The sequence below is a fragment of the Vanacampus margaritifer genome, chromosome 10, assembly GCF_051991255.1.
Source record: "Vanacampus margaritifer isolate UIUO_Vmar chromosome 10, RoL_Vmar_1.0, whole genome shotgun sequence".
In the NCBI taxonomy this organism is placed as follows: domain Eukaryota; kingdom Metazoa; phylum Chordata; class Actinopteri; order Syngnathiformes; family Syngnathidae; genus Vanacampus; species Vanacampus margaritifer.
Window position 1 is genome coordinate 8,882,937 of NC_135441.1, and position 24,272 is coordinate 8,907,208.

At 39.4% G+C, this 24,272-nt stretch overlaps 1 protein-coding gene across 6 annotated transcripts in view; it reads left to right on the top strand.

Moving 5' to 3' along the window:
• Positions 1-24,272, top strand: part of LOC144058919 (connector enhancer of kinase suppressor of ras 2) — a 75,946-nt gene that overhangs the window by 29,283 nt on the left and 22,391 nt on the right. For all 6 annotated transcript variants that reach the window (XM_077577574.1, XM_077577577.1, XM_077577578.1 and 3 more), the window contains exons 3-11: positions 57-259; positions 2,233-2,320; positions 5,431-5,472; positions 12,182-12,301; positions 14,161-14,220; positions 14,328-14,396; positions 16,890-17,036; positions 22,071-22,189; positions 22,267-22,478. In XM_077577574.1, coding sequence (XP_077433700.1) covers positions 57-259; positions 2,233-2,320; positions 5,431-5,472; positions 12,182-12,301; positions 14,161-14,220; positions 14,328-14,396; positions 16,890-17,036; positions 22,071-22,189; positions 22,267-22,478 — 1,060 coding nt within the window. The remainder of the gene's footprint in view (positions 1-56; positions 260-2,232; positions 2,321-5,430; positions 5,473-12,181; positions 12,302-14,160; positions 14,221-14,327; positions 14,397-16,889; positions 17,037-22,070; positions 22,190-22,266; positions 22,479-24,272) is intronic.

Here is a 24,272-nt window from a genome sequence, read left to right on the forward strand (position 1 = left end):
ACATGAAATATCGGCCTCTACCTGGCAGTTGAAAAATGAATCCTGTTTTCTTCCAGAACTACGGCCTAGAGACAGAAAACCTCCGGACTCTCTCACACAAGCTGAACGCTTCAGCCAAGAACCTCCAGAACTTCATCCTGGGCAGGCGAAGGGGAGGACACTATGATGGAAGAGCCTCCCGGAGGCTACCCAATGATTTCCTCACCTCAGTGGTGGATTTGATTGGTGCGGCAAAAAATCTGCTAGCCTGGCTCGACAGGTATGAACTACACACACAATTAAGTTTGACAGCGATTTGATTTCCCCCCGTAATGAAACAATGAAATTTGACTAAATAACTTACATAAATGTACAGTACACACATAAGCTACAACACCTTCACAATGAAGAGATGAATAGAGGAGCAGAACAATAATTTAATTAGCTAAAAAAAATCTGCAACTGCTGTTTGTTTCCCGCTTACGCACCGAATCCTGAATCAACTCGCATGGGTTACTAATTGTACTTTTCCTGAAAACAAATCCAAAAAATAAAAAATCCAATTTGATCATCATGATAAATGGAGAGCACTTATCTAGCACTTTTATCTATACCATACTGTATGTTGTCCAAAGCTCTTTAACAAGCCTTATACTCACTTTTTTGAAAACATATCGAAGTGAGACTGTATGCCGTCCGTCAACCCGCTAACGTAGCCTCGTCAACCTACGGAAAGGTTTTCCTTAATTAAGACAGGTCAACAACTGGTCAGAACCCAGGGTGCTTTTTCGCTTTTGGTAACGTTTTCATTCCATCCATGTTCCGTTGTACAAACTAACAAGCGCTAAGCTAACCTCGCACGGTTCATCTCCAAGTTTGCATAAATAAATAAATATCAGGATTTTTCATACGTTCAAAATTCAGAGGTGGCCCCCTCCAGGCAATTTGGATATTTTGTTATAGCCATCGTTGTCTTTACAAAATAAATTGTGACTTCTAATGTGAACGTCCGTTAAGTGATATGCATGGGCACAAAACATGATGTCACGTGGGTGGCGTAGTATATTTGATCTGAGTTCATTTCTCTATTTGCAACTTAATATGTCCTCGTTCCTTGCTCCTCTGTTTACATGTTATAACCTACCACCAGAAATCACATCAAGAGAGTATGAGGGGGTAGGATTCGATGCGTTTTTTTACTTCTTCCTACTCCCTTTTGAACATGTAAGCTGTGCTTAATTGATGATTATGTATGTAACAAACATTTTTTTTCTTTAAAATATTTTTATTTTAATTGCATTATTTCTGTTGCTTGTTTATATGTTCAATAAACAAACAAACCAAACAAACAAACAGACAGAGACAGAGAGCTGGGAAGAGGGACAAATATTTGTGGACATTTCCCGGAGACTGCAACGCCAGATGACATCATGTAAATGACTCGCGTCACAAATCAACAAGAGCCCCAAAAAAAGATAAAAGGGAAAAGGAAAAAAAATGGCGGAAAGTATTCTTACCTATGAAAGATTGTTCCCAGCTCCCGTGTTTTGATTGTACATGATTGTGCATAGTTTTTGGTTCCATTTGCACTAAAAGTTCACAGCTAAAAATGTTAAAGGCCACATGATCGCCTTCATTTGCCTTTTCACTATCATATATAAACATCATAAAACATGTCAGGAATGCTGCTAATAGCTGCAAAGTTTATTAAAAGTTGAATGTACTATTATTTTAATCTTTTTTATTTTTAGTTTGCACATCCCTTTAACATCTGAAGTTGATTATATAAGCAATAAGCTGCAATTTACATGAACCAATTTGTCAACTAATTAAAAAGAAAATCAACGATGAATTAGCTTGGGTAATCTATCACAAACACATTTCAGTATAGTCAGTAAGTATACTTACTTATGTGTTAGCATTGCCAATTCTTTTTGGTGGATCAGTATCAATGTGCTTGTGTCAATTTAATGTCCAAAAGAAAATGTTTCAGTTCTGATAATCATATTTAAAGAAAAAAAAAATTATTTGTCTAAAAATGCTGCTACAGAATGATGACCTTGCAGACTGGAAATTTGAGGGAACACAAAAGGTGCCAAAACACAGAGCTTTAGCCACGGAATTCCGGTTCTGGTTCTCAACCAAATGTTGTTGTTTGTGTTTATTGTTTGCTACTGAGCATTGAGGAGAATAATAAAAACATGTACTGCATTCAGCATTCCAAATCACACTGTTCTTTGCCCTTCATTTCAGGTCTCCGTTCGCCAGTGTGACAGAGTATTCATTACTGAAGAACAATATTGTGCAGCTCTGCCTAGAATTAACTACCATTGTTCAGCAGGTGCCTCCCCCCTCCTACATACGCACACATGCTCAGGGCCAAATTATCGTTACAAGTTACTGTTGGTGGGCGTGTAATATGATCTACTAGAAGAATATAGAAGAATCATCTTTATTTGTGATGTACATACACATGCACAAAATTAGATACATGCATCACATTAGTGGACACAGCAAACATCCACACAGTTCAAGATCAATTTGGGATATTGGTATCTTGCTGTAGGACGGCACAGCCGCCTGTCCAGGCCACTTGGTGTAGGACCTTTCTAGTGGTACGCAAAGAAATACTGAATTTGCAATTACTCAAAGTCAGCCACAAGAAGGAGTCATGCCATATCACCTTATGACAAAATTGTCTTATAAATAATCATTTTATTTATGGTATTTAAAAATGTCTTTCATTAAGCCTGTACTACGCTGTACACCTGCCTTACAGAGCTGGTATTTAAAGGTGCAAAATCAGCTGTTGTAATCCATCTGAGGTGCATACAAATATCATTCACAAAATAAACTGTGCGGAAATGGTGCGTGTTTGGCAGATGTAATTGATTTTTGGAGGTTGGTTTCAGCTGCACCGAAAAAATGTCTACACAAAACTCAATATCAGTTCACCTAGCTCAGGTCTACAGTAGATCCCATTATTGTAAATTTGAATTTAGAGCTTGGTATCGATTCTAATTTCCTCAATCGATTCATTTTCGATTCAGTTCAGTTTGATTTGATTTTTTTTTAAAAAAAGGATTTGATTTGATTTACGGGAAGTCGAATCTCGGATTCAGAAGGAGCAGTGTGGTTTTCGTCCTGGCCGTGGACCAGTGGACCAGCTCTACACCCTCGGCAGGATCCTCGAGGGTGCATGAGAGTTCGCCCAACCAGTCCACATGTACTTTGTGGACTTGGAGGAGGCGTTTGACCGAGTCACTCTGGGGAGTCCTGTGGGGGGTGCTTCGGGAGTACGGGGTACCGAGCCCCCTGATACGGGATGTTCGGTCCCTGTACGACCGATGTCAGACTTTGGTCCGCATTGCCGCCAGTTAGTTTAATTTGTTTCCAGTGAGGGTTGGGAGGTTGCCCTTTGTCACCAATTCTGTTCATAACATTTTTTGGACAGAATTTCTAGGAATTGAGGGGGTCCGGTTTGGTGGCCTCAACATTGAATCTCTGCTTTTTGTGGGTGATGTAGTGCTGTTGGCTTCTTCAAGTTGTGATCTTCAACTCTCACTGGAGCGGTTCACAGCCGAGTGTGAAGCGGTTGTGATGAAAATGAGCACCTCCAAATTCGGGACCATGGTCCTCAGTCGGAAAAGGGGGCAGTGCCCTTGCCGGGTCGGGGATGAGATCCTGCACCAAGTGGAGGAGTTCAAGTATCTTGGGGTCTACCTCACAAGTGAGGGTAGGTTGGAGTGGGAGACCGACAGGCGGATCGGTGCAGCGTCTGCAGTAATGCAGACTCTGTATCGGTCCGTTGTGGTAAAGAAGGAGCTGAGCCGAAAGGCAAAGCTCTCGATTTACCGGTCGATCTACGTTCCTAACCTCACCTATGATCTTGTTCTTTCGGTCACGACCCACAAGACCCCGGATACAAGCGGCCGAAATGAGTTTCCTCCGCAGGGTAGCCGGGCTCTTCCTTAGAGATAGGGTGAGAAGCTCGTTCATCCGGGAGGAACTCAGTGTTGAGCCGCTACTCCTCCACGGTGAGAGGAACCAGTTGAGGTGTTCTGGGCATCTGGTTCGGATGCCTCCTGGACGCCTCCCTGGAGAGGTGTTCCGGGCATGTCCCAACGGCGGGAGGCCCCGGGGACGACCCAGGACACGCTGGAGAGACTATGTCTCTCGGCTGGCCTGGGAACGCTTTGGGATCCTGTCCGAGGAGCTGGTTGAAGTGGCTGGGGAGAGGGAAGTCTGGGCTTCCCTGCTAAAGCTGCTGCCCCAGCGACCCGACCCCGGAAAAAAGTCTTCTTAAATATCAAGGACATGATAAAAACTCCACAAACATTGCCATCAGCAACGATGAGATGAAATTATTTTCATAATTCTAATTCAATCATTGTAAATATAAATTAAAACGATTCCGAATTGTCTTAAAGTACAATTTGTCAAGTCTTTCATAAACGTAAGAAAATACTTTTAGATTCGCATGAACAGTAAATGTCAAGAAAGCAAAACACATAGAAAAAAACTCAAAAAGAAATATTAAAATAATTGATTCATGGTTTTATGAATTGATATCAGGCTCAAAAAGAAAAATCAATTTGATATTGATTATTAATTTTTTTAAACCCAGCCCTAATTTGAACATGAGTGAAACATCTGCCCACTGTTAACTACCAAAGGTTGTTTGCAGCTGATGGGACCAATGTGCTTTATCACAGCTGTTCCCAACATGTTCATTGACTCGCTGTCAACCACAATCCTCAGCTTTGCTTTACCTTTATGGAGAATGAACAACTCGTTTCTTTCATTTCCTGTCCTCCTTCTGCTCCCGATAGTGCCTTCATGCAGGTTCCCTATATTTACCCTTGCCTCTTTTCGAAGAGTGATTGCTACTGGAGCAATCTTATTGAGTCTAACTGCTCTTTACTTTAAGATCCAGTTTAAAGTCTGTGCCCACAGTTAGTCCTGAAGCCTTGCAGATAACACCCATCCAGTCTTACCAGAGCCAGAGTAGAGGCATAGCATATGAAACCCCACTGGTGAACAATGGTCCAAATGGACTCATGACTGCCAGGGTGCAGCAAGATACACAATGGGGGTAAAACAGCCTGTACTAATGGATCAAGCAGATGCATTCGTTGCCACCGTGTGCATCTGGTAGGCTCAGTTGGCTACGTTCCAGAAAATAGATTAACAAACAGTAATCGTTAACTGTCAGGTTCGCACAGTAGTGTTGATCGTTTTCTAAAAAGTAAGTAAACTATTATTGAGTAATATGCATAATTTGGATGCATTGCTCACAAGTGAAAATGCTGACTGCTAATTTCTAGTGAAATGGCATATCCCTTCCAATTGGCCTCTCAGTTATCCTCCTTTTTTAAATGTACTATTATTATTATTATTATCATAATAATAATAATTATTGATTTTGTATGTATTTTTCTCTTTCCACAGGACTGCACTGTATATGAGACAGAGAATAAGATTCTTCATGTGGTAAGTTTCTTCTCCATCTATATGAAAGTCTGATATTAATTTGAAGTTTGAGCCCTCTAAACAAAATAGACATTTGTTTGTTTTCATATGCATAGCATGATGGTAATTGTTAATGCAACCAATGTACAAACTCACCAATCACAATACTTACACAGTACTTATATTATATGAGATCTATCTCCTCTTTCATTTCTTAAAGACCTTTGCCATAACATTAAAACCACTTCCAAGGAGTATGCAGTGCACAGCACACTACAACCACACAAATGAAGCCATCCATTTTATTTTCACAGCTGCAAGGAAGTGAGAAGCCTATATCACCTGACTATGCACTGTTAATAGCGGGGCACTCATAGAGACAGTCAACCTTTCACACTCATATTCACACCTATGTGGTCACTGAGAGAGAAGCAATCTTACAATGACTACACATGCAGTTACACTATCCGTGGTTTACTGTAGTGATAATCATATTGCTGAATGAATAATGCTCTAGCTCAGGGGCGCTCAAGTTCGGTCCTCGAGAGCGCCTATCCAGCCTGTTTTCTATGTTTCTCTATCTATATTAGGCTTCTGCAAAGCTGGCTGATAAACTGATCATTAGATTCAGCTGTGCTGCAGGAGGGAAACTTGGAAAACAAGCTGGATAGCGGCTCTCGAGGACCAAACTTGAGCACCCCTGCTCTAGCTATACAAAATGCCTTCTCCTATCTCTTAAATTTGATATTGTTTCACAGTGCGGATGTACTTGACCTAATGTTTTGGTTGAGTGAGTCTAGGTGTGTGTGTGTGTGTGTGTTTTTGGGCTATAAAATGCACTCTGTGTGAGCTTGTGGACTTTGTGTGTTTGTGTGTTAAACAGAGTGAGCAGCAAGTGTCTGATGTGGGCTGACAGCGGGATTAGGACACTTTCTGATGTCATTCAAGGTCAGGTGGTGGAAACTATATCAAAGGCTGTTAAGGGGAGATAACAGAAACGTGACTGAGCCAATTAGCGATAGACTTATTGGAATTTTTAGTGTTGTATTAAATTGTCTGTATTGGATGAATGCATATATTTCTACGAGCACTACCAAACAAAAGATTATTTTAGATGCTAATTCTGATGTGGCATTCAGCATATTCCCTCCCCATGATTTTTGATTGGAACCAGGCCATTTACTGTATCTCTTGTAACGGAGCTGTTAATTTCACTGACACACGAGCACGCATGCGCACACATGTACACGCTCGTGCACGGGTGTCAGACTAAAGGCTACATTTGACTCTCGGTTATGTGTGGGAGGTTTGTATGTGAAATTGGGAGACAGCATGAAAGAAGAAAGAGGAAGAAGGTGTATTTAAATGCTGCTTGCTTGCTGATCCCTTTTACTAGAAATGAAATAAAGCGGAGGTGAAGTGACACAACCCACTAAGCTGTTCACATGACATAAACCTGTCACACAGGACAACAATATATGGGATTAAAAAAAATATGCTAATGTGCAGTTTCATCTACCATACAGTATGTTTGAACTAGTTTAGGAGTGGTTATTTGTCTTATTGTCATGGACAAACGTTGGCAGCTTCCAAAACAAGCCCAAAAATGTCAAAGTACACTCAAGTCTCTTTCTATTAAAGACTTGATTAGTGGCAGAGAAGAAAAGGCATCCATTATTTATACTTCTATTCCACACGCTTTAATAACGTCTTTATTTAAATGTCTACATACTCTCAGTAGCTGTAAGATTTATGTTTCTTTGCACTTGTAGAAAGAAAACTGTAACTAATGTTACCAACCGTATAAGTGAAAGACTGAGTTGGTCTACAGCAGCAGAAGTCCACACCTGGAGTGGGTTAGACTGAGTATTAATATTTTGGCAGTCACACGCTTGTATGGCGCGTATGGCGCAGCTCAAACCGGGTGGTTTGCGCCGTTGTGGGTGTGAACACAGATTTGATTTGCTGCCAATCAAAGTGGCTCGTCTCATTCCCTTTAAAATTGCCGCATGAGTGACGCGGTCCTTGACATGGCAGAAGAAGAAGACATTTTGGCAATTTTATGCACACATGGTCATTTTCTGCCTCTCTTCCTCCCTTTTTAAACATTTTATGGCTATTTTTAAAAACTTTTTTTTGTTGTTTTTTGCTATCGATTTTCTGCTATTTTCTGGCAATCTTGTGGACATGTTATGGTAATTTGGGGGATTTATTTTGTTTTTTGGACATTTTATATATTTTGGAGCGTTGTCTTTTCTGCCTTCTTTTAAAATAATTTTCTGACCCACCCCCCAATTTTGTATACATTATATGGTAGTTTTCTGCTTTAGTTTTGTTTTTCGACATTTTATGGTTATTTTTTGAACGTTTTCTTTTCTGCCTTGCCCTTTTTAAAATACATTTACTGACCTTTTTTGTTTTTTCTCAATTTTGTGTGTATTATATGGTAATTTTATGTTTTTCTTCTTTGTATTTGGACATTTTTTGGTCACCTTTTGGACATTTTCAGGTATTTTTTAAAACTTTTTCTGGGAATTTATACATTTAGAAGTTGACATTTTTAAAATATTTAATTATTAATTTTCAAATCTAAATTGTTAATTAATTCAAATATTTTTTATCCCAAAAATTTAAATAAATATGTAAAAATAAATTTATTTATTTTGACTTCTTTTTTTTGGGTGGGGTGGGGATGGGGGGCTAAAAAGCCACATGTGGCTCCAGAGTCGCAGGTTGCAGACTCCTGACTTAGACAGACAAAATACAATTTTAAAAAGTTCAAAATATAATCAGCTGAGCAGTAACACAGTATGTGTTTGCTCTGAAATATCCTCCCCGGCAAAGGTTATAGAAGAATCTGAGCACAACTTCTTACAAATCCTCATTGTCAAACATGTAATTTTAGTAGAACCTAAAGGTCAAATTCATTTTTCCCTGAAGGATATTGATCTTTTTCTTTCCAGGGTCAAACTGTCATGATTATGAAATCATTATTCGTGTACAGGCAATGTTTTTGTAACAATTTAACATTCTCAGCTGTTGTTTACACACATCAGTCAGCACAGAGACGACCTCACATTATTTGCTTGGCAGTTTTTCTGATGGCTGCCCTTTTTAACATAGTAAAATTACCTTTTTTTGGGGGGGCTCAGTATTGGGCCACTTACCTGGGAAATGAACTTATGAAGAACAAATGCACTAAAGCTTCCAACTTCTTATCTGTATTGGTGAATGAGGATTGCCTAGCAAAGGTTGCTGTGCGCTTGCTATATTGTAACATTAACTGTAACACAAGTGTAAAAGTTGACCAATGTAAGATAAAAATATATATTTTTAAAGCCCTATCTTTATTTATTTATTTATTTATTTATATTAAGTGTAATTGCTTGCTAGCAGATGGCTTGTCAACCGTTGGGTGGCCCATTTTGAGGTTCTTTTGTCAAAACCAATAATCAAATTATCAATGGAAAGTGTGTGATCTACAAATGCAGACTGCAATACAGTATGCGAAAGTGAGCTTCCAGCATGTGCTCCAGTCTTCTGCTCTGGTCATCCTTAGTGTAGTGGGACTTGTACGTTTGTCAGCTTCTGCTCAATAATGCAAAACTCCCTGCTACTTTGCTCTGCTCTAGACTACAGCTTGCAGCAATCAGATGGACAGGGATATTGTGTGTGTGTGTGTGTGTGTGTGAGGGAGAGCGTAGTGCACAAGTCTGTGTGCCTGATGGAGCGTGAAGTGTGTATGTGTTTTTATGTGCATTCATGCATAAGGATGAGCACTATTACATAACGCTGTCCTAGTTGTGTGTGTCCCTCCCCCTTGATTTTTGCACTGGACTCTCACTTACCTATTGCCCTTTCTGCTCCTCTCATCTACCGTTCTCAATCCTTTTTTAGAAAGTTGTCGTGGCGAAGCAAAGAGTCATGCATACACATATAATAGTGGTGGCTGTGTATGTTTGATGCAAGGAGGAAAAGGGGAAAGAGGGTGAGGGAGGAGGGTGGAAGCATGAAGCCAGATCTTAATCCATTTGGCAGCGTACTACGTCTGGCTTTCTGTTTGACTGCTCTTAAATCTCACGCCAGCCAACCACATAAGTGAATTTCTCCATAATCTGCGCTCTGATTGTCCAGAGGCGTGTCAGATCAAGTCTGGGTGTGTCAGTGGACGAGAAGTAGCAACTCTACTCTGGTGACTACTTGCCTTTTTGTGTCTTGTTCCGTGTTAATCCCAGGTCAGAACTGTTAGTCCGATGATTAGAGAGGAGGACAAGTAGAGCCGTGACATCAGACTTTGCTACAGCTTGGAATTGGAGGCTATTTATGGCTTTACAAGGATAAGATCATCTTCGTACACTTTTCTACTGTATTTCCAAATTGAAAGTTAAAGTTCCCTCGTTAGGTTATACTGTCATTGACCTCCTGTGTTATAGAGAAAGCATTCAGAATAGTTGACATATAACTGACACAAAAAAAGGGATGGACACAAGTCAATCCGACACAGTCAAAGTTAGCCAGAGTATGACAATGAATAGCCTCCACCTTTTCTATTGCACGTGATTCACAGACTCTCAGCTAGCAAATGCGTATGAGTGCTTGAGCGGTCTGTGTATGTTTGTGCAATTGTGCCTTTGTGTGTGCGTGGGTGTGTGTGTGTATCTGAGACCCGCTGTCTTCGTTCCAGAACTATAATCCTGTAATTGCCCATTAAGATTGAGATCAGAAGATTATTTTATATAGGGGTTATCAGTGTGTGCACTGTAAGGCATCATGCCACACCACATAATGTGAATATCAATAACATTGAGAGATGTTTTTATTTTTATGTCATTTGGATCATGGTATGTGTGTTTGTATTATGTGCACATGGTTGTTACTAATCTTCTAAGGAAGGATAACGGCATGTGTAAACCTGTGATCCAAGATTAGAAGGCAGAGATGCTGCTGATAATTTAACGATGCATGACCTAGCACATAAATAGACGGCAAAACAGTCGATGTTTATTTAGAACAGAGGCAAGGTAAAGCCAAACTTCCTTTTTTTGTAACACATTAGGCTTGTTATATGAATTCACAGAAATTGTTTTTGCTGTTTGACTGCCAATTACTTCTTGTTTAGACCACAGGTGTCAAAGTCCGGAGTCCTGCATGTTTTAGAGCCTAGGTCCGCAATTAGCGAACCGCGGTCCAGATTGTGGACCTAGGAGTGGGGACGGGGGATGTGGGTGAGGGCACGCCACTGACTGGCCGAGAGAGAGAGAGTGTGGGTGAATGTGCACGCGCTCACGCTTGCATTATGGGCTGTTATTCCCATGATAACGATTTACTGATTGGCTGATAACTATGCAAACCTGGAAGTAACGGCGCAGGCGGCGGTAAGGTCTTTGCAGCAGGAGAGTTGCTGGCACACAACATCAAGATGGCAAGCCAGAGAAAGATGGACATTGATAATCTGCGGTTTACTGACAAATGGACCGACGAATGGACCGAGCACAATGCCAATGTGTGTTCACGGTGGCTGCGATAAAAAGTGAAAACAAAACGCCATTATGAGAAGCCCCACAAAATCAGAGCTACAAACAGATAAAAAAAAAAAGATTAAAAAGTCATATGAGGCTTCTCGCAAGAAAATGACCTCATGAATGACAGAAAAGCAAAAGGCAACGGAGTGCTCACTCAGAATGGACTGGATCATCAGTAAGCACAAGAAACTATTTCATAATGCATGATAACTTTGCTAAATGGAAAATTATATTTTGTTTGACTTTTGAGATGTACGTGAACATTTGAACTCCCAAAACACTTGATTCACCTTTAATGAAAGTTGATTATTTTTATTTTATTGGGTAATATTAAGCAAGAAAAAAATCTGAAAATAAATGTGTTTGTTTCTTCCAGTAACTCCTGATTATTACTGTACACTACAACAGTAAAAAAGAAAAAGAAAAAAAGAAAAAAAAGCCAACAATTTTTGCCACCACGCACGTGCTGTGAACCTATGACTTCCTCAAAAAAAAAAAATTCTGGACTTTTTACATTTCTAATTGAAAACGGCCTGTTTTAGAGGGTTCCTCTTCTCCAACACACCTGAATCAAATAATCGGTTCATCAGCAAATTGTGCAGAAGTCCTGATAACAATCCTGATCATTGAATCAGGTGTGTTGGAGGAGAGAAACCTCGAAAACATGCAGCACTCCGGCTCTCAAGGACTGGACTTTGACACCTGTCGTTTAGACTAATGCTTTATTTTATGTTATCAAAGTGTCTATGATACTATATTCATTAGTATTAACTCATTAGACTTGCATACATGTCAATAAACTAAATATAGTCAATAAGCGAGTCAATTTGTCTAGGGACACCCTGTAGTCGCAGTGTTTGATAACATACAGTGATGTGATGTGTTAGATTTTGTATTTTTTTATGTAAAAAATCAGGAAAGCAATGATGCAAATCAGTATTATTTAGTTATATAGTTTAATTGTGAGTAAGAAATTGTTGTTAGGGTACCTCAGGTTGGTTGGTAGAAATGATATGTTGCTCAGCATGTGACAAAAATCTTTCAGGAAGTACTTTGTGTCAAAGTGGTGAAAGTGGTGATGTGCAACAATCTCATTAATTGATTTTGTTTTCCAGCAAGGTCACGACTGTAGCGCTCTTAGATAAAAAGCAATCACAATAACCTCATTCCTCTGTCATTCTCTCTCCACTCTCTCCCACTTCCTCCAGTGTAAGACCTTAGCAGGGATATGTGACCACATCATCTCCCTGTCATCAGACTCTCTGGTTTCTCAGTCAGCCCATCTGGAAGTTGTCCACCTGACAAGCATCATGCCAAGCGAAGGACTGGTAAAGAAAAACACACAAACATGCACACATGTTAAAACGAAGACAAATAATTACAAAGAAAGTGAAGTCAGAAAACATGGCAGATCTTTAAACAGCTAGATTGTTTGTCTAGTCTGACAAAACTTCCAACAACTGAGCTGCCTCCACTGCCCCTGATATTAACTTGTGTAATTAAAACACAGTCAAAGTCCAGTCTCATGAGTCACAAGTTTCCAATGACAAATACAGAATCAAATGACCATTTTATTTGGATCGCTGCAAAGAGCCGATTGTAGATGGCAGCATGTCGTCCCACTGGAACACTGATTAGCACTGAAGGAAGCAAATGAAACTACTCAACTCCTTCTGAGTAGAATATATGTCAAATGTCCTCTAAACTCAGCTTTATCAAACAAACTGTATCACAAAATCTAAAATGTACATTGGTGAATACTGTATGAGTGTCCTAAATGAGCACTTGAACACTTGACAGACCACAAACTTTGTACAAAACCCAATTCCAATTATTTTCAAATCCTTTTCAACATGCTGTATATTAAATTGAATAATATAATAGAATGGCCTTTATTGTCATTGTAACATTAAGATACAATGAAATTGTGTTGCTCCCTCGTGCAAAATTTTAAATAAATATCATATTCTAATAAAAAACACACACAACATGGAATAAAAAAAGTATATACAGATTAAAAGTAGTTAAAAAGGTAGATAAAGTAAAACACATTGTGATAATAAAGTACGATAAAATGAGTCATTTAAATGATCAGGATGAGTATAAGTTGAGCGCTGCAACAGCTCTTGGATAATACAAAAACAAGATATTTTACTGATAAATTTATGTATTCTATTTTTTTTACTTTAAATATTCACAAATATTAACACTCATTAAGCATTTGAGAACAGAGGGCTAGTTGTTTAAAGCTTTGTACTTTCTCATTCTTGCTCGATGTACAACTTTAGTTGCTCAACAGTTTGGGGTCTCTGTTTTCGTATTTTATACTTCATAATGTGCCACGCATTTTCAATGGGAGACGGGTCTGGACTGCTGGCCGGCCAATCTAGTACTCAACGCTGTTGTAACACATGCAGAATTTGGCTTGCTGAAATAAGATGCTCCTTTCCTTTAATACTCACCTGTTTCCAGTTAAAGCTGTCCACCTGTGCAATGTTCCAAACATTTTTTTTAAACATTCCTCAACTTACTAGTATTTGTGTTGCCCCTGTCTAAGCATTTTTTTTAATGTGTTGCAGTCATCAAATTCAAGCTGTGTAAATATTTAGAAAAATAAATAAATAAATAAATCCCAGAATATGTGTATCAGTTTCAACATTAAATATTTTGTCTTTGTAGTGTACTCGATTGAATATAGGTTGAAAAGAATTTGCAAGCAATTGCATTTTGTTTTTATTGATGTTTTATACAACATCCCAACTTTATTGGAATTGGGTTTGTGCATCTTGCACTAGCCAGAACGTAACTTTTGGAAGGACAACACTTTAGGAAAGACAGCTGGTTCACTATCAGGGAAAATAACTTTATAATGGCCGTAATTTATTACTTTGAAGGCTTCCTGGACAGATATTTATAGTCAAGGCAGTGAAGCAGCCTTTCAAGAAAAATGCTAATGAGTCAGAAGGACTTATATTATTGGCATTGGGTCTGAGTCAAACTTTGAGATTTGAATGTTTCTCTTTTCTGTTCAAGCTAGTCTTAGATAAATGGATGGCAATTTAAAGAACAACAAATAACAAATGCAAATTAGACCCAGTAGGGACAAAGTGATATTTTAGGACAGTATTTTCAGAAGAAATGTATTGTAATGTGGATTGCATTGACTTCTGTCTTGCTTGTCTTTCAGGGGATGTACATCAAATCAACATATGATGGACTTCATGTTATTACCGGGACCACAGAGAACGTAAGCTTAATTGACACTGAAACGCATCAATATGCATATCATATTATTATTTCATCTATATTGTGATTGTTTATCCTTTTTCTTGCCCCCAATGTCTTTCTTTGAAGTCTCCAGCAGATCAGTGCAAAAAGATTCATGCAGGTGACGAAGTCATCCAAGTCAACCATCAGACGGTGGTAAGAAGAAGAATGAATCCACAATCCATGAAATGCAAACTGAAACCATGGCGCTTCATGCCCTCCTGCATTGCTAAGTAGGCTAATTAGTTTTGCTAATGGAGAAGATTGCTGGGTACATTCTCTAAGACTTTTATTCATGCCAGTTTGATTGTCAGTCATCTCTCTCAAGAAATCCATGATTTCTCAGGATTTGAAATGGGAACTCATGTTCCTCTTTCACGACCTAATTTTCTGGTCGTCACATTAAATGGAGGCACACAATTGGGCAGCCATTTTAAAAATGAAAGGAGCCTTATGAGAGCCTGTGATTCATTGCAGTATGTTGTTAGCTCTGCTACAAAAGATCTGCTCAAAGATTTAATTGATATTTCTAGAGGGGAGGGATTTTTAAAAATGTAAAGTCTGTGTTGTGCCGTTTTGCTACTGTTCTCCTCCGTGATGTTTTCCTTTAGTTTCTGGTGCTTTCTTCTGCTTCTCGTTGAGTTGTGAGGGAGCTACGTACTACGGCTCCTCCTCACTTGCAGACTGCTCCCTGCCGGGCGCTTAGTTTCAACTGCTCGTTACTCCCTCTGTGAGACCCTCATCCCTCTGATCTCTCACCCCGGGGGGAGGAGATAAGCGCAGGGAGGCGCAGGTGTGGTGAACGCTGTGATGAGGCAATCGGGGCTACTGGTGTGAGGCAAAGCTGGTGTGGTGTAAAGATGTAGAGGAAGCAGGAGATAACGAGGAACTCGAGGAAAGAAAAGGAAGAAGAAGAAGGAAGGGGAATTTTGAAAACCTTACTACTGTTGACTTTGTCACAATGTTCCTCATGTGCAATAAATTTAATTTGAATGATGAACTTATTTCATGATAAGATAAGTTGTGTATATAGTAGCCCATACATTTAGAATCTTTGTTGTGTGAAATCTGCTACAAAACAAGATGGGTTGTTTTATGAGGTAAAATTTAGAAGTTGCTCAGATAAGAAACGGATTGTTTGAAGAGGCAACATAATTATGTGTTGGTAATAGCATTTGGGAAAATAATGAAGACTCCTGAGATTAGAAAAAAAAAAACACTCCAGCAGCAGTTTATGTGAAGCTGTTATTTTGGTGAGTCTCTCCTTGTATCCATCTGTTCTGTGCATATTTGCAAAGTGAACACTTTCTAACTGGCCTGGTTAACATGCTTTGTGTGTTTTGCGAGTGTCTGCGTTGTTGTGTTAATGTGCTGTCCACCAGGGGCGTCACTAGGTTTTTTTAAACAGGTGGGGCTCTGCCCACAGCATATGGGACGCAAAGTTACTATCAAGTAATACTGCTTTAGTGGTACTGAATATTATTCTTATAGTATTTTGTTCTTGCTCTTTAAAGTTGGTTATTAAAAGGAACTCCAGTTTTTTTTTTGTGGTTTAATTTGAGTTATATAAAAAAAAAGCCTAAGAATTAAATGTTCAAATTAAGGAGATAAAATAAAATATTTTCATTTGAAAATCAGTCAGTTATGTTCTACTTTTAGAGAGTCATCAGCATGTATGTGACCTTCAAAATGTATTTCAGACTAAGTAGCTAGCAAAGTAGCATCAAACTTTCTGCTCTTTGCTGGGAACTAAATCTAACTTATTACTAGCAGTGGTGGCGCGAGTACAGTAGTTACTTTGTTGAAAAAACTTGAATAAATCCATCATCGCTTTCGCAATTCTGATGTGTAAAAGATGTACAAATTTGGTGTGGAAGATCTTGACAATCTTGGCCTAAACCTCATCAAACACCTTTTGGGTCGATTAGAACTATAGAAAGAGATTGTTCAACATATTTGATCTTTGGCCACAGAAATGTATGTGGAGCCCGGAATGTGACATGGGGAAGAGGGGCGGGGTTGGGGATAATATGTTCCTCATTAAGATGAGAACATTTTATTTAATTAAAAACCTTCTCATGAGCCCGAGAATTTTTCTCGTTCTAATGAGAATCGTTCTCGTTTGAGCGAGAACGTTTCTCGGTAGGTAGGATGACAAAGTAGTCCATGCATGGGAGACCCTGTAAATACATTTTGTTTATATTAACCAAATATTTTTGCTTATATTTTCATCTGGGACTTTATTATTTTAGGATATTGCTGCTTTCCTTGCAAATCGTCGCCATTATTTTGTGTCTGTGAGACATTTAAAAGGTCCGGAGTCTTGTAAAATGTTCTTGTTAGGTTGAGGAAATGTATCATTTGGACAAGAAAGTTTCTTGTTAGAATGACAAAGTTTCTCATTAAGATGAGAAAGTCTCTTGTCCTAATGAGAAACATATTTCACCTTTTCTATCCATGTCACTTGAGGGTCTAAATTTAGCGCTGGATTAAGAGAGAGAGAGAGGGAGAGAGAGAGAGAGAGAGAGAGAGCGAGAGAGAGAGAGAGAGAGAGAGACATCCAACTACATCTTTTCAAAAGTCTCTGTAGAAAATAATTATTGTTAGATTTATTCATTTTTGACCCATTGTGTGTTGTATGCCTCCCAGGTGGGCTGGCAGTTGAAGAACCTGGTCAACGCTTTAAGAGAAGATCCATGTGGAGTCATCCTAACATTGAAGAAAAGGCCACAGAATACCTTGAGTTCCACTCCGGCTCTGCTAAGGAATGTCCGCTGGAAACCACTGGGCTTGCAGGTACATACCATCAGTGTAGTGGTTCACACTGCTGACTTTGGTGAAGCCAACATGGGATCGATTTCTGATCAGTGACTGTAAGTGTGAATGTGAGTGTTAATGTGTGTTCTATGTTACCTGTGATTGACTGGCGACCAATACAGATTGTCCGTCTTCAGTCAGCTGGGAAATGCTCCACCTTATCAGAGACACTGAACATGATAAAAATAAAAATGGATGGATGGATGAGCTGTATTATAATCTTTCTGTAATTATTTTCCCCTACAATAGCCTACATGCTTAAATGGAGATGTTCTGTGCTTTGTTTTTTTTCCTCTTTGGTCCTTTTATTCATATCTGTTCCGTCCTTCAGTGTCTCTGTCCTTGGTTCTTTTTTAGCAAATGCTAGTATTTATGCTTAATGACCGCGAGCAATGATGCAATAAGATTATACTGTATCTTGCCTTGGTGGTGAGGCTGGAACACTTATTAGTCCATCACTCTTTAGCTTGCAACTTGTGTTTATTGTTGTATAAAAACAGCAGTTAAGGAGCACCACATGCAATGTCTGATGGAGTGGTTTGATATAAACACACCATAAGCGGAACATACCAGAACACAAATGTCTGGGGAAAAGAATGTGGTGTGCAGGATTTGTTTGGCCTTAAAAAGGTGAAGCTTTTAATTATTCATAAGGAACTACAGGATCTGAAACAAGATCTTCTACTCAGCAGTTTCTGGAGATCATTTACTGAATCCAGAATATCTGACTGTGTCTTCACATATTTCTTAGCGTTGCATGCTTGTCCGTATGGCTCGGTAAAACTGTACATACTACTTACAGTATCATTCGCGTGTGTACTGTATCAGTGCAAAACAGTGTTTTCTCTAATCAGACCTTTTGCTCTCATTTTACTTTGTAAAACAAGCGTTTGAGTACAAACTGTACATCCATGTTTCACATCCAACACATAAGCCTGGTTTTGTAGGATGAGTCATGCGGCTTTATAGTCTCTAATCTCAGATGTGGCAAATATTCCGATGGATTATGACTAAATCCAAAAAGGAAACAATTTGTCTCTGAATGATCATGCGATTCTAGACCCAAATCCCTCCATGGCTGTCTTTTCCATTCCTCTGTCTAACTCGCTCTTTTTTTTGGTGTTTTTTCCTGTGCCTGCGTTGTGTAGCAAGAACAGCGTTATCATCTACTTGTATTACCCAAAAGCAATGTTTTACTTGCCAACATTGTGCACATTTGTCACATTCCTCACGTGTGCCACTGATTGTCGGAGAGCCCTTTTTCATAAATCTGTAATATGTGTAGGTGTATAAATAATTACTGGTTGTAAATGCCTGCTATTTTGGGTCACATGTATTTGTGAGTTATGTATTGTTAATAAGAAGGCTGAATAGGTAAAGAGTTATGGCTTCTTTAACATCTTGGTCAAAGCTTTTTTTTTGGTGTCTATTTCCGTGCTACTGGACAAAATGACAGCTACACCCTTTTTAAATCTTTGACAGCTTTTTAATAATTCATAACTCTATTTTGACAGAATAGTAGAATGGAAGAAAATGAAACGTTCACATTCTTGGTAATTAATGTGTATGTATGCTCCTTTTCCTCTGTACTGAAATTATATAATTACTTGCAATTATGTGGAAGTGCCAAATTGTAATATTGTATTCAGAATCGAACACAGAGAACAGGTCAAAAGTTTAAACTGAGAAAATGTATAATTTTAAGGGAAAAACTATGTTGATTTTAAATTCCATGGTGTCAACAAATCTCCCAAAAGTTGGGACAAGGCCATTTTCACCACTGAGGCATCCCCTCTTCTTCTTACAACAGTCTGCAAACATCTGGGGAATCGAGGAGACAAGTTTCTCAAGTTTAGAAATAGGAATGCCATCCCATTCTTGTCTAACACGCGTCTTACTAACTGTTCAACTGTCTTGGCCTTTCTTTGTTGCGCCTTCCCCTTTATGATGCGTCAAATGTGCTCTATAAGTGAAGGAAGTGGACTGCAGGCTGGCCATTTCAATACCCGGATCCTTTTCCTACGCAGCCATGAGTTTGGAATTGGTGCTGCATGTGGTCTGGCATTATCGTGTTGAGAAATGCAAGATCTTCTCTGAAAGTGATGATGCTGGATGGGAGCATATGTTGTTCTCCAATCTGAATATACCGTTCTGCATTGACGATGCCTTTCCAGATGTGGAAGCTGCCCATGCCACACGCACTTATGCAACCCTATACCATCACAGATGCAGGCTTATAAACTGAGTGCTGAAAACAACCTGGGTTGTCCTTGTCCTCTTTAGTCAGTATGATATAGCGCCCCAGTTTTCCACAAAGAACTTGGAATCGTGATTGGTCTGACCACAAAACAGGTTTCCACTTTGGCACACTCAATTTTAAATAACCCCTGGCCCAGAGAAACGCCTGCGCTATTTGGTCTGCTTCTTCTTTGTACTGTGGACTTTCATCTGGCAACGGCGGATGGCACGGTGGATTGTGTTCAACCCACAATGTTTTCTGGAAGTATTGCTGAGCCCTTTCTGTGATTTTCTTTACAGTAAGCATTCCTGTTTGCGCTGCAGTGCCGTTTAAGGGCCCGAAGATCATGGGCATCCAGTATGATTTTTCGGCCTTGACCTTTACACACAGAGATTGTTCCAGATTCTCTGAATCTTTGGATGATGTTATGCACTGTAGATGATGATTACTTCAACCTTTTTGCAATTTTTCGCTGGTAAATACCTTTCTGATATTTTTCCATTATCTTTCTGCGCAACATTGGAGGAATTGGTGATTCTGTACCCATCTTCGCTTCTGAGATACACTGCCACTCCGAAAAGCTCTTTTTATACTCCAGTCAAGTTGCCAATAATGAGGTCTCATTATTGGTAACTGGTCGTCCAGCTGTTTTTTATAAGTGCAATTGACTTTTCCAGTCTCTTATTGCTACCAGTCTCAACTTATTTGAGATTTGTTGGGACCATGAAATTTACATATGTTTCCCTTAAAATGATACATTTTCTCACTTTAAATTTTTTACCTGTTATCTATGTTCTATTCTGAACAAAATATTGAAATTTGGCACTTCTCCATAATTGCATTCAGTTTTTGTTCACAATTTGTATAGTGTCCCAACTTTTTGGGAATTGGGTTTGTATTTATATCATGATCAGATACATAGCTTAGAACAGAAGTCTAAAAAGTAAGGAAACATGATTGACAGGTGTGTTTTATTTTTGCTTGATGACTCTGCAACATTTGCATAGCTTTTTTTTTCTTTCTTTTTTTTTTTTCTTTAAGGAGAGCTCAGTATTGTTCATTCGATTTGACACCATCATTGCTCTCCTTTTAAAAAAATAAAAAAAAAACAAAAAAAATTTAAATTTTATTTTTATTTTTTTTTAACATTTGCATAGCTGACACTGTTAGGTAGTACCCACTGATCTGTATATATTGCTGAATAGCCGATAGGCCAATACTTTTAAAGCCGCGACGCCACCATGTTACCACTCCCAACAAACGTTTCTCGGCATACGATCCTATACATTTACAGTATCAAAATTGAAGAATTTTTTAAAGAATCATACCTGTAATTCAACAAAAGATGCTAAATCTAATATTGGTGTCTAAGGAACTGAGCGATAAAAGAAAAAGGGGGTGTTCAAAGCAGCACATACTGTCCACTTGTTAAAAAATAGTGACCACCCTGACAGCCAACACACACACACCACTGCAGTATATGTCTAATCTGCACGTCAATTATACAGTAGTCTGCTCGAGTAATGGGAGGGGTAAGATTGCCGCCCTGTGGCTTCAACGACTTACATGGGTGTGTATGGGCAATAATATATATGTATATAATATATACAGATCAGTGGTACTACAGCACTAATGGTATCCTTACATTTCTTAACGGCTGTCTGCATTTATGTGTTATGTACTAGCGGGGAAATGTTTGACAGTGAACCATTTTTTTCCCCCCAGAGATTATACTGATTTCAACTTCTTTTAGCTTATGGTTGGCAAAGTGTGACACTATTCAAAAGGAGGTGTTTTATTGTAACCCTACAGTGAAATACAATTTTAGTCCTATAATGCATGGAAAGATGTTAACATTAGGATATGTGACTATGCGAAGGTGTTGTGAATGGGGTTTGTCAAGTTTCTTGTGAATGCAACAGAACATAAATGGTTTAAGTAATGTTTTAACATGCTGGATTGATTGTGACCTGCTGTGAAAGTCTCATCCTGCTCAGTGTGCACGTCCAGCACCACTTCCCCTTTTCCTAAGGCTGGACTGTAATCACTAAATTACTATTTTCACTCTCACAGCACAGCTCCCTGCCTCACTCTCCTCTCCACCACTCTCCCCCTCTTTTTCTTTCTCTTTTTGACCTATTTCCTTGTTTCCGCTTCATCGCATCCCTCGTTTTTTCCCAACCAGTTTTTGTCATTCTTTTGAAAAACGGTTTGACTATAAACAGAGGAAGACTGAAAATGAAAGTACAAAGACATGGCCTACAGATGAGGGAGGTGGGAGGCTTAAAAATTAGAATGAATGCTTCTAAAGAGCACTGGTTACATGCATATAACCCTTGTTATGGCCGTATATTTCATCAAAATGTACATGCCAGCTACCATGACGTTAGCAAGGCATCCTTGTTCACATGGCGGACCCAATGACAAATGACGTGTCCTTGAGTCATGCCGAGGTACTAGGCCATGCTAGCTTTCCTCTGCCCTCAGTGAGAGCAGCGGTTGTCATAGAAACAGACACGGAGAACCCTGCGTGTAAAGAGGCTTGAAACAAAATGACAGCATAGTGAATGTGGGAGAGGCTGCACAAGCTACTGTATGTGGAAATATGTCTCTTCTTTTTGATCCACTGATCGATAAGGGCCCTTCTAAAGTTCAGGGATCTTTTCTGTCATAATTGTATGTTACAAAGTTGGGGGAAATATCTAACACTTACTTGTTACAACTTGTGCCCCAAGAGATTCAATGACATCAGTCTTTAATTTCCCTCCTATCAGCCGATCCCCACCAGTCCTACCAGCACCTCGCCTACACCAGGTGGAACCTTAGGCATGTCTAAAATGGATGCCCAAGATGTCTACATCCTTTCGCCTGTCTCTGGACTCTACAGCCCCAGGTAAGGAGCTGGGATCCTACAGATCTGTGTGCTGACCTACATGCTGGCTATGATTAAATTGCTTTCTGTGTTGTCAGGGAGGAGTTGGGTTTGATTTCATGTGATGACATCACCCGCTACAGTGTGACCTCTCAGCCTGGTTCCAAAGGGTCAGAGGCGGTCAGCTACTACTTGGACCAGGACAGTGGTCAGTATTTCTCTCTTTTGGAGGGAGACGGACCACCAGGCTCTGAATATGACAGAGGCCGTAATACGGGTGTGCGCAGGCGGGACAAGACCCCCACGCACGGTAAGAAAGTCATTTGATGTTGTGGTTCCAAACCTGTTTCTTCAGTAGAAAAGCATGATGTCTTTACCACAAATGTTCTCACCTTTTTGTTAGTAACATTTCCTCATTATGTGTTCATCCTTTGCTATGATGGCTGTTTATCACCTCTGCCAGCAAGGCTTCTGATGCTGTTTGCCTGTCAGCATTATGCAGCATTACACAGAAAAGTCTGGGCCGATTTCCTTGAACTCTTTAGAAGGATGTTGCATGGACCAAAGAAATAACAATTTATCCTGAAGCATAAGGATAACATTCTCTTTCTGGCATATTTCTTGAGAAATATCCCGACGCAGAACTGTCATGCCCTAAAATCAAACACAAATCCATGAGCACAGTTTCAAGCCCTCTCTCTCTCCCTTGCCACCTCGGGCCCTCTCCCACTGTCCCAGACAGCTTTCACCTCGGGCCCTCTTCCACTGTCCCAGACAGCTTTCAAGACATCCTCTTCCTTCATGGTAGACTCTCAAGCGGCCGTTGTGATGTGAAAGGCCAGCCAGGGTCACACGACAAACAACTGTATTAGCATTCACATGAATTGTGAGTCTGGACTATGTCTGGACTATCAATGAAAGCAGGGGTTTGTTTGGGATTCTGCTATGCAGAGATAAATTGTCCAAATACAACGGTCAACAACAAAAATGACGCAGATGCTATTACTGGGGATGAAAGAAACAGCAACAAGTGTCACAAGAAATATATAATGTAAAAGTAATAGTAATAGTTCAAATTTTGGGGTACTATTTCCTGGCATCATAATATTCAATCTTTTTTGTTGTTTTTTGTGTGTTTTTTTTCCCCAAATAAAAGACTATACGTATTACATTCTGTTTTGCATGTCAGAACTCCATGGTCATACTCTTTTTATCTTAAATTAGCAGATTAGCTTTCTGACCTGCTGCTGTGCTGGACTTTTCCAGCGGTACCAGACTGCTGAATCTTATCGTTGCAATGATGCTGAGACCTTAAAATCACCAAAGTGCTGAGCTCATTGGTTTTCTTGGCAAGAGAAACCAAGTCTAAAGGAATGTGCTGTAAAAAAAGGAAGGATATTTAAAATCATGGCAGTGGGTTGTTTTGATGATGACTTAACTGCTGAATTGTACTGTATTCAGACTCGACGACAGCACGTAGAGATTTTTTTCCGGATGAAAGGGAGGAAAATGTAGTAAGCAAACTATGCTAGGAAATGGGTATTGATATTTTTTCTGCACATGTCAAAGGTAATTTACGTTTACCAGTTTTACAGTTTCAGTAGAAAAAATATAATATATTTATCTTGTTTTATTTTAATCTATTGATTAAAATTATTAAAAACCTAATGAAGTTTTTAAAGTCTTTGATGTCCTTTTATCAGATTTGCAAGATAATTTGGATTTGAAATGCACAGGGTGGCCTTTGTCAAGTTATTCTAACAAACTTTGTTGTTAGTCTTAAACACCTGGCATCTCGAATGACTAGATTTCTCATTAACATTCGATATTTAATAGGGATTCGGTTTTGACCCCAAAAATGTATTTCGATGCATTCCTAATATTTAAAGCTGATTGGTGGGTGACAATATCTTGGTGCCTTTTGGCAGCCATCTCGGATCTTACTATCATTTTGAAATTAATTCACCAAGCGTTGTTGACTCACAGCCACACAGCGTTGTTGACTCACAGCCACACAGTGGGCGGTTCGACATGTGGCGCCACTGAATGGCAAGCCTGCATAAGCTATTTCGGCTGCACAAACAATATATCATACTTTATCCTA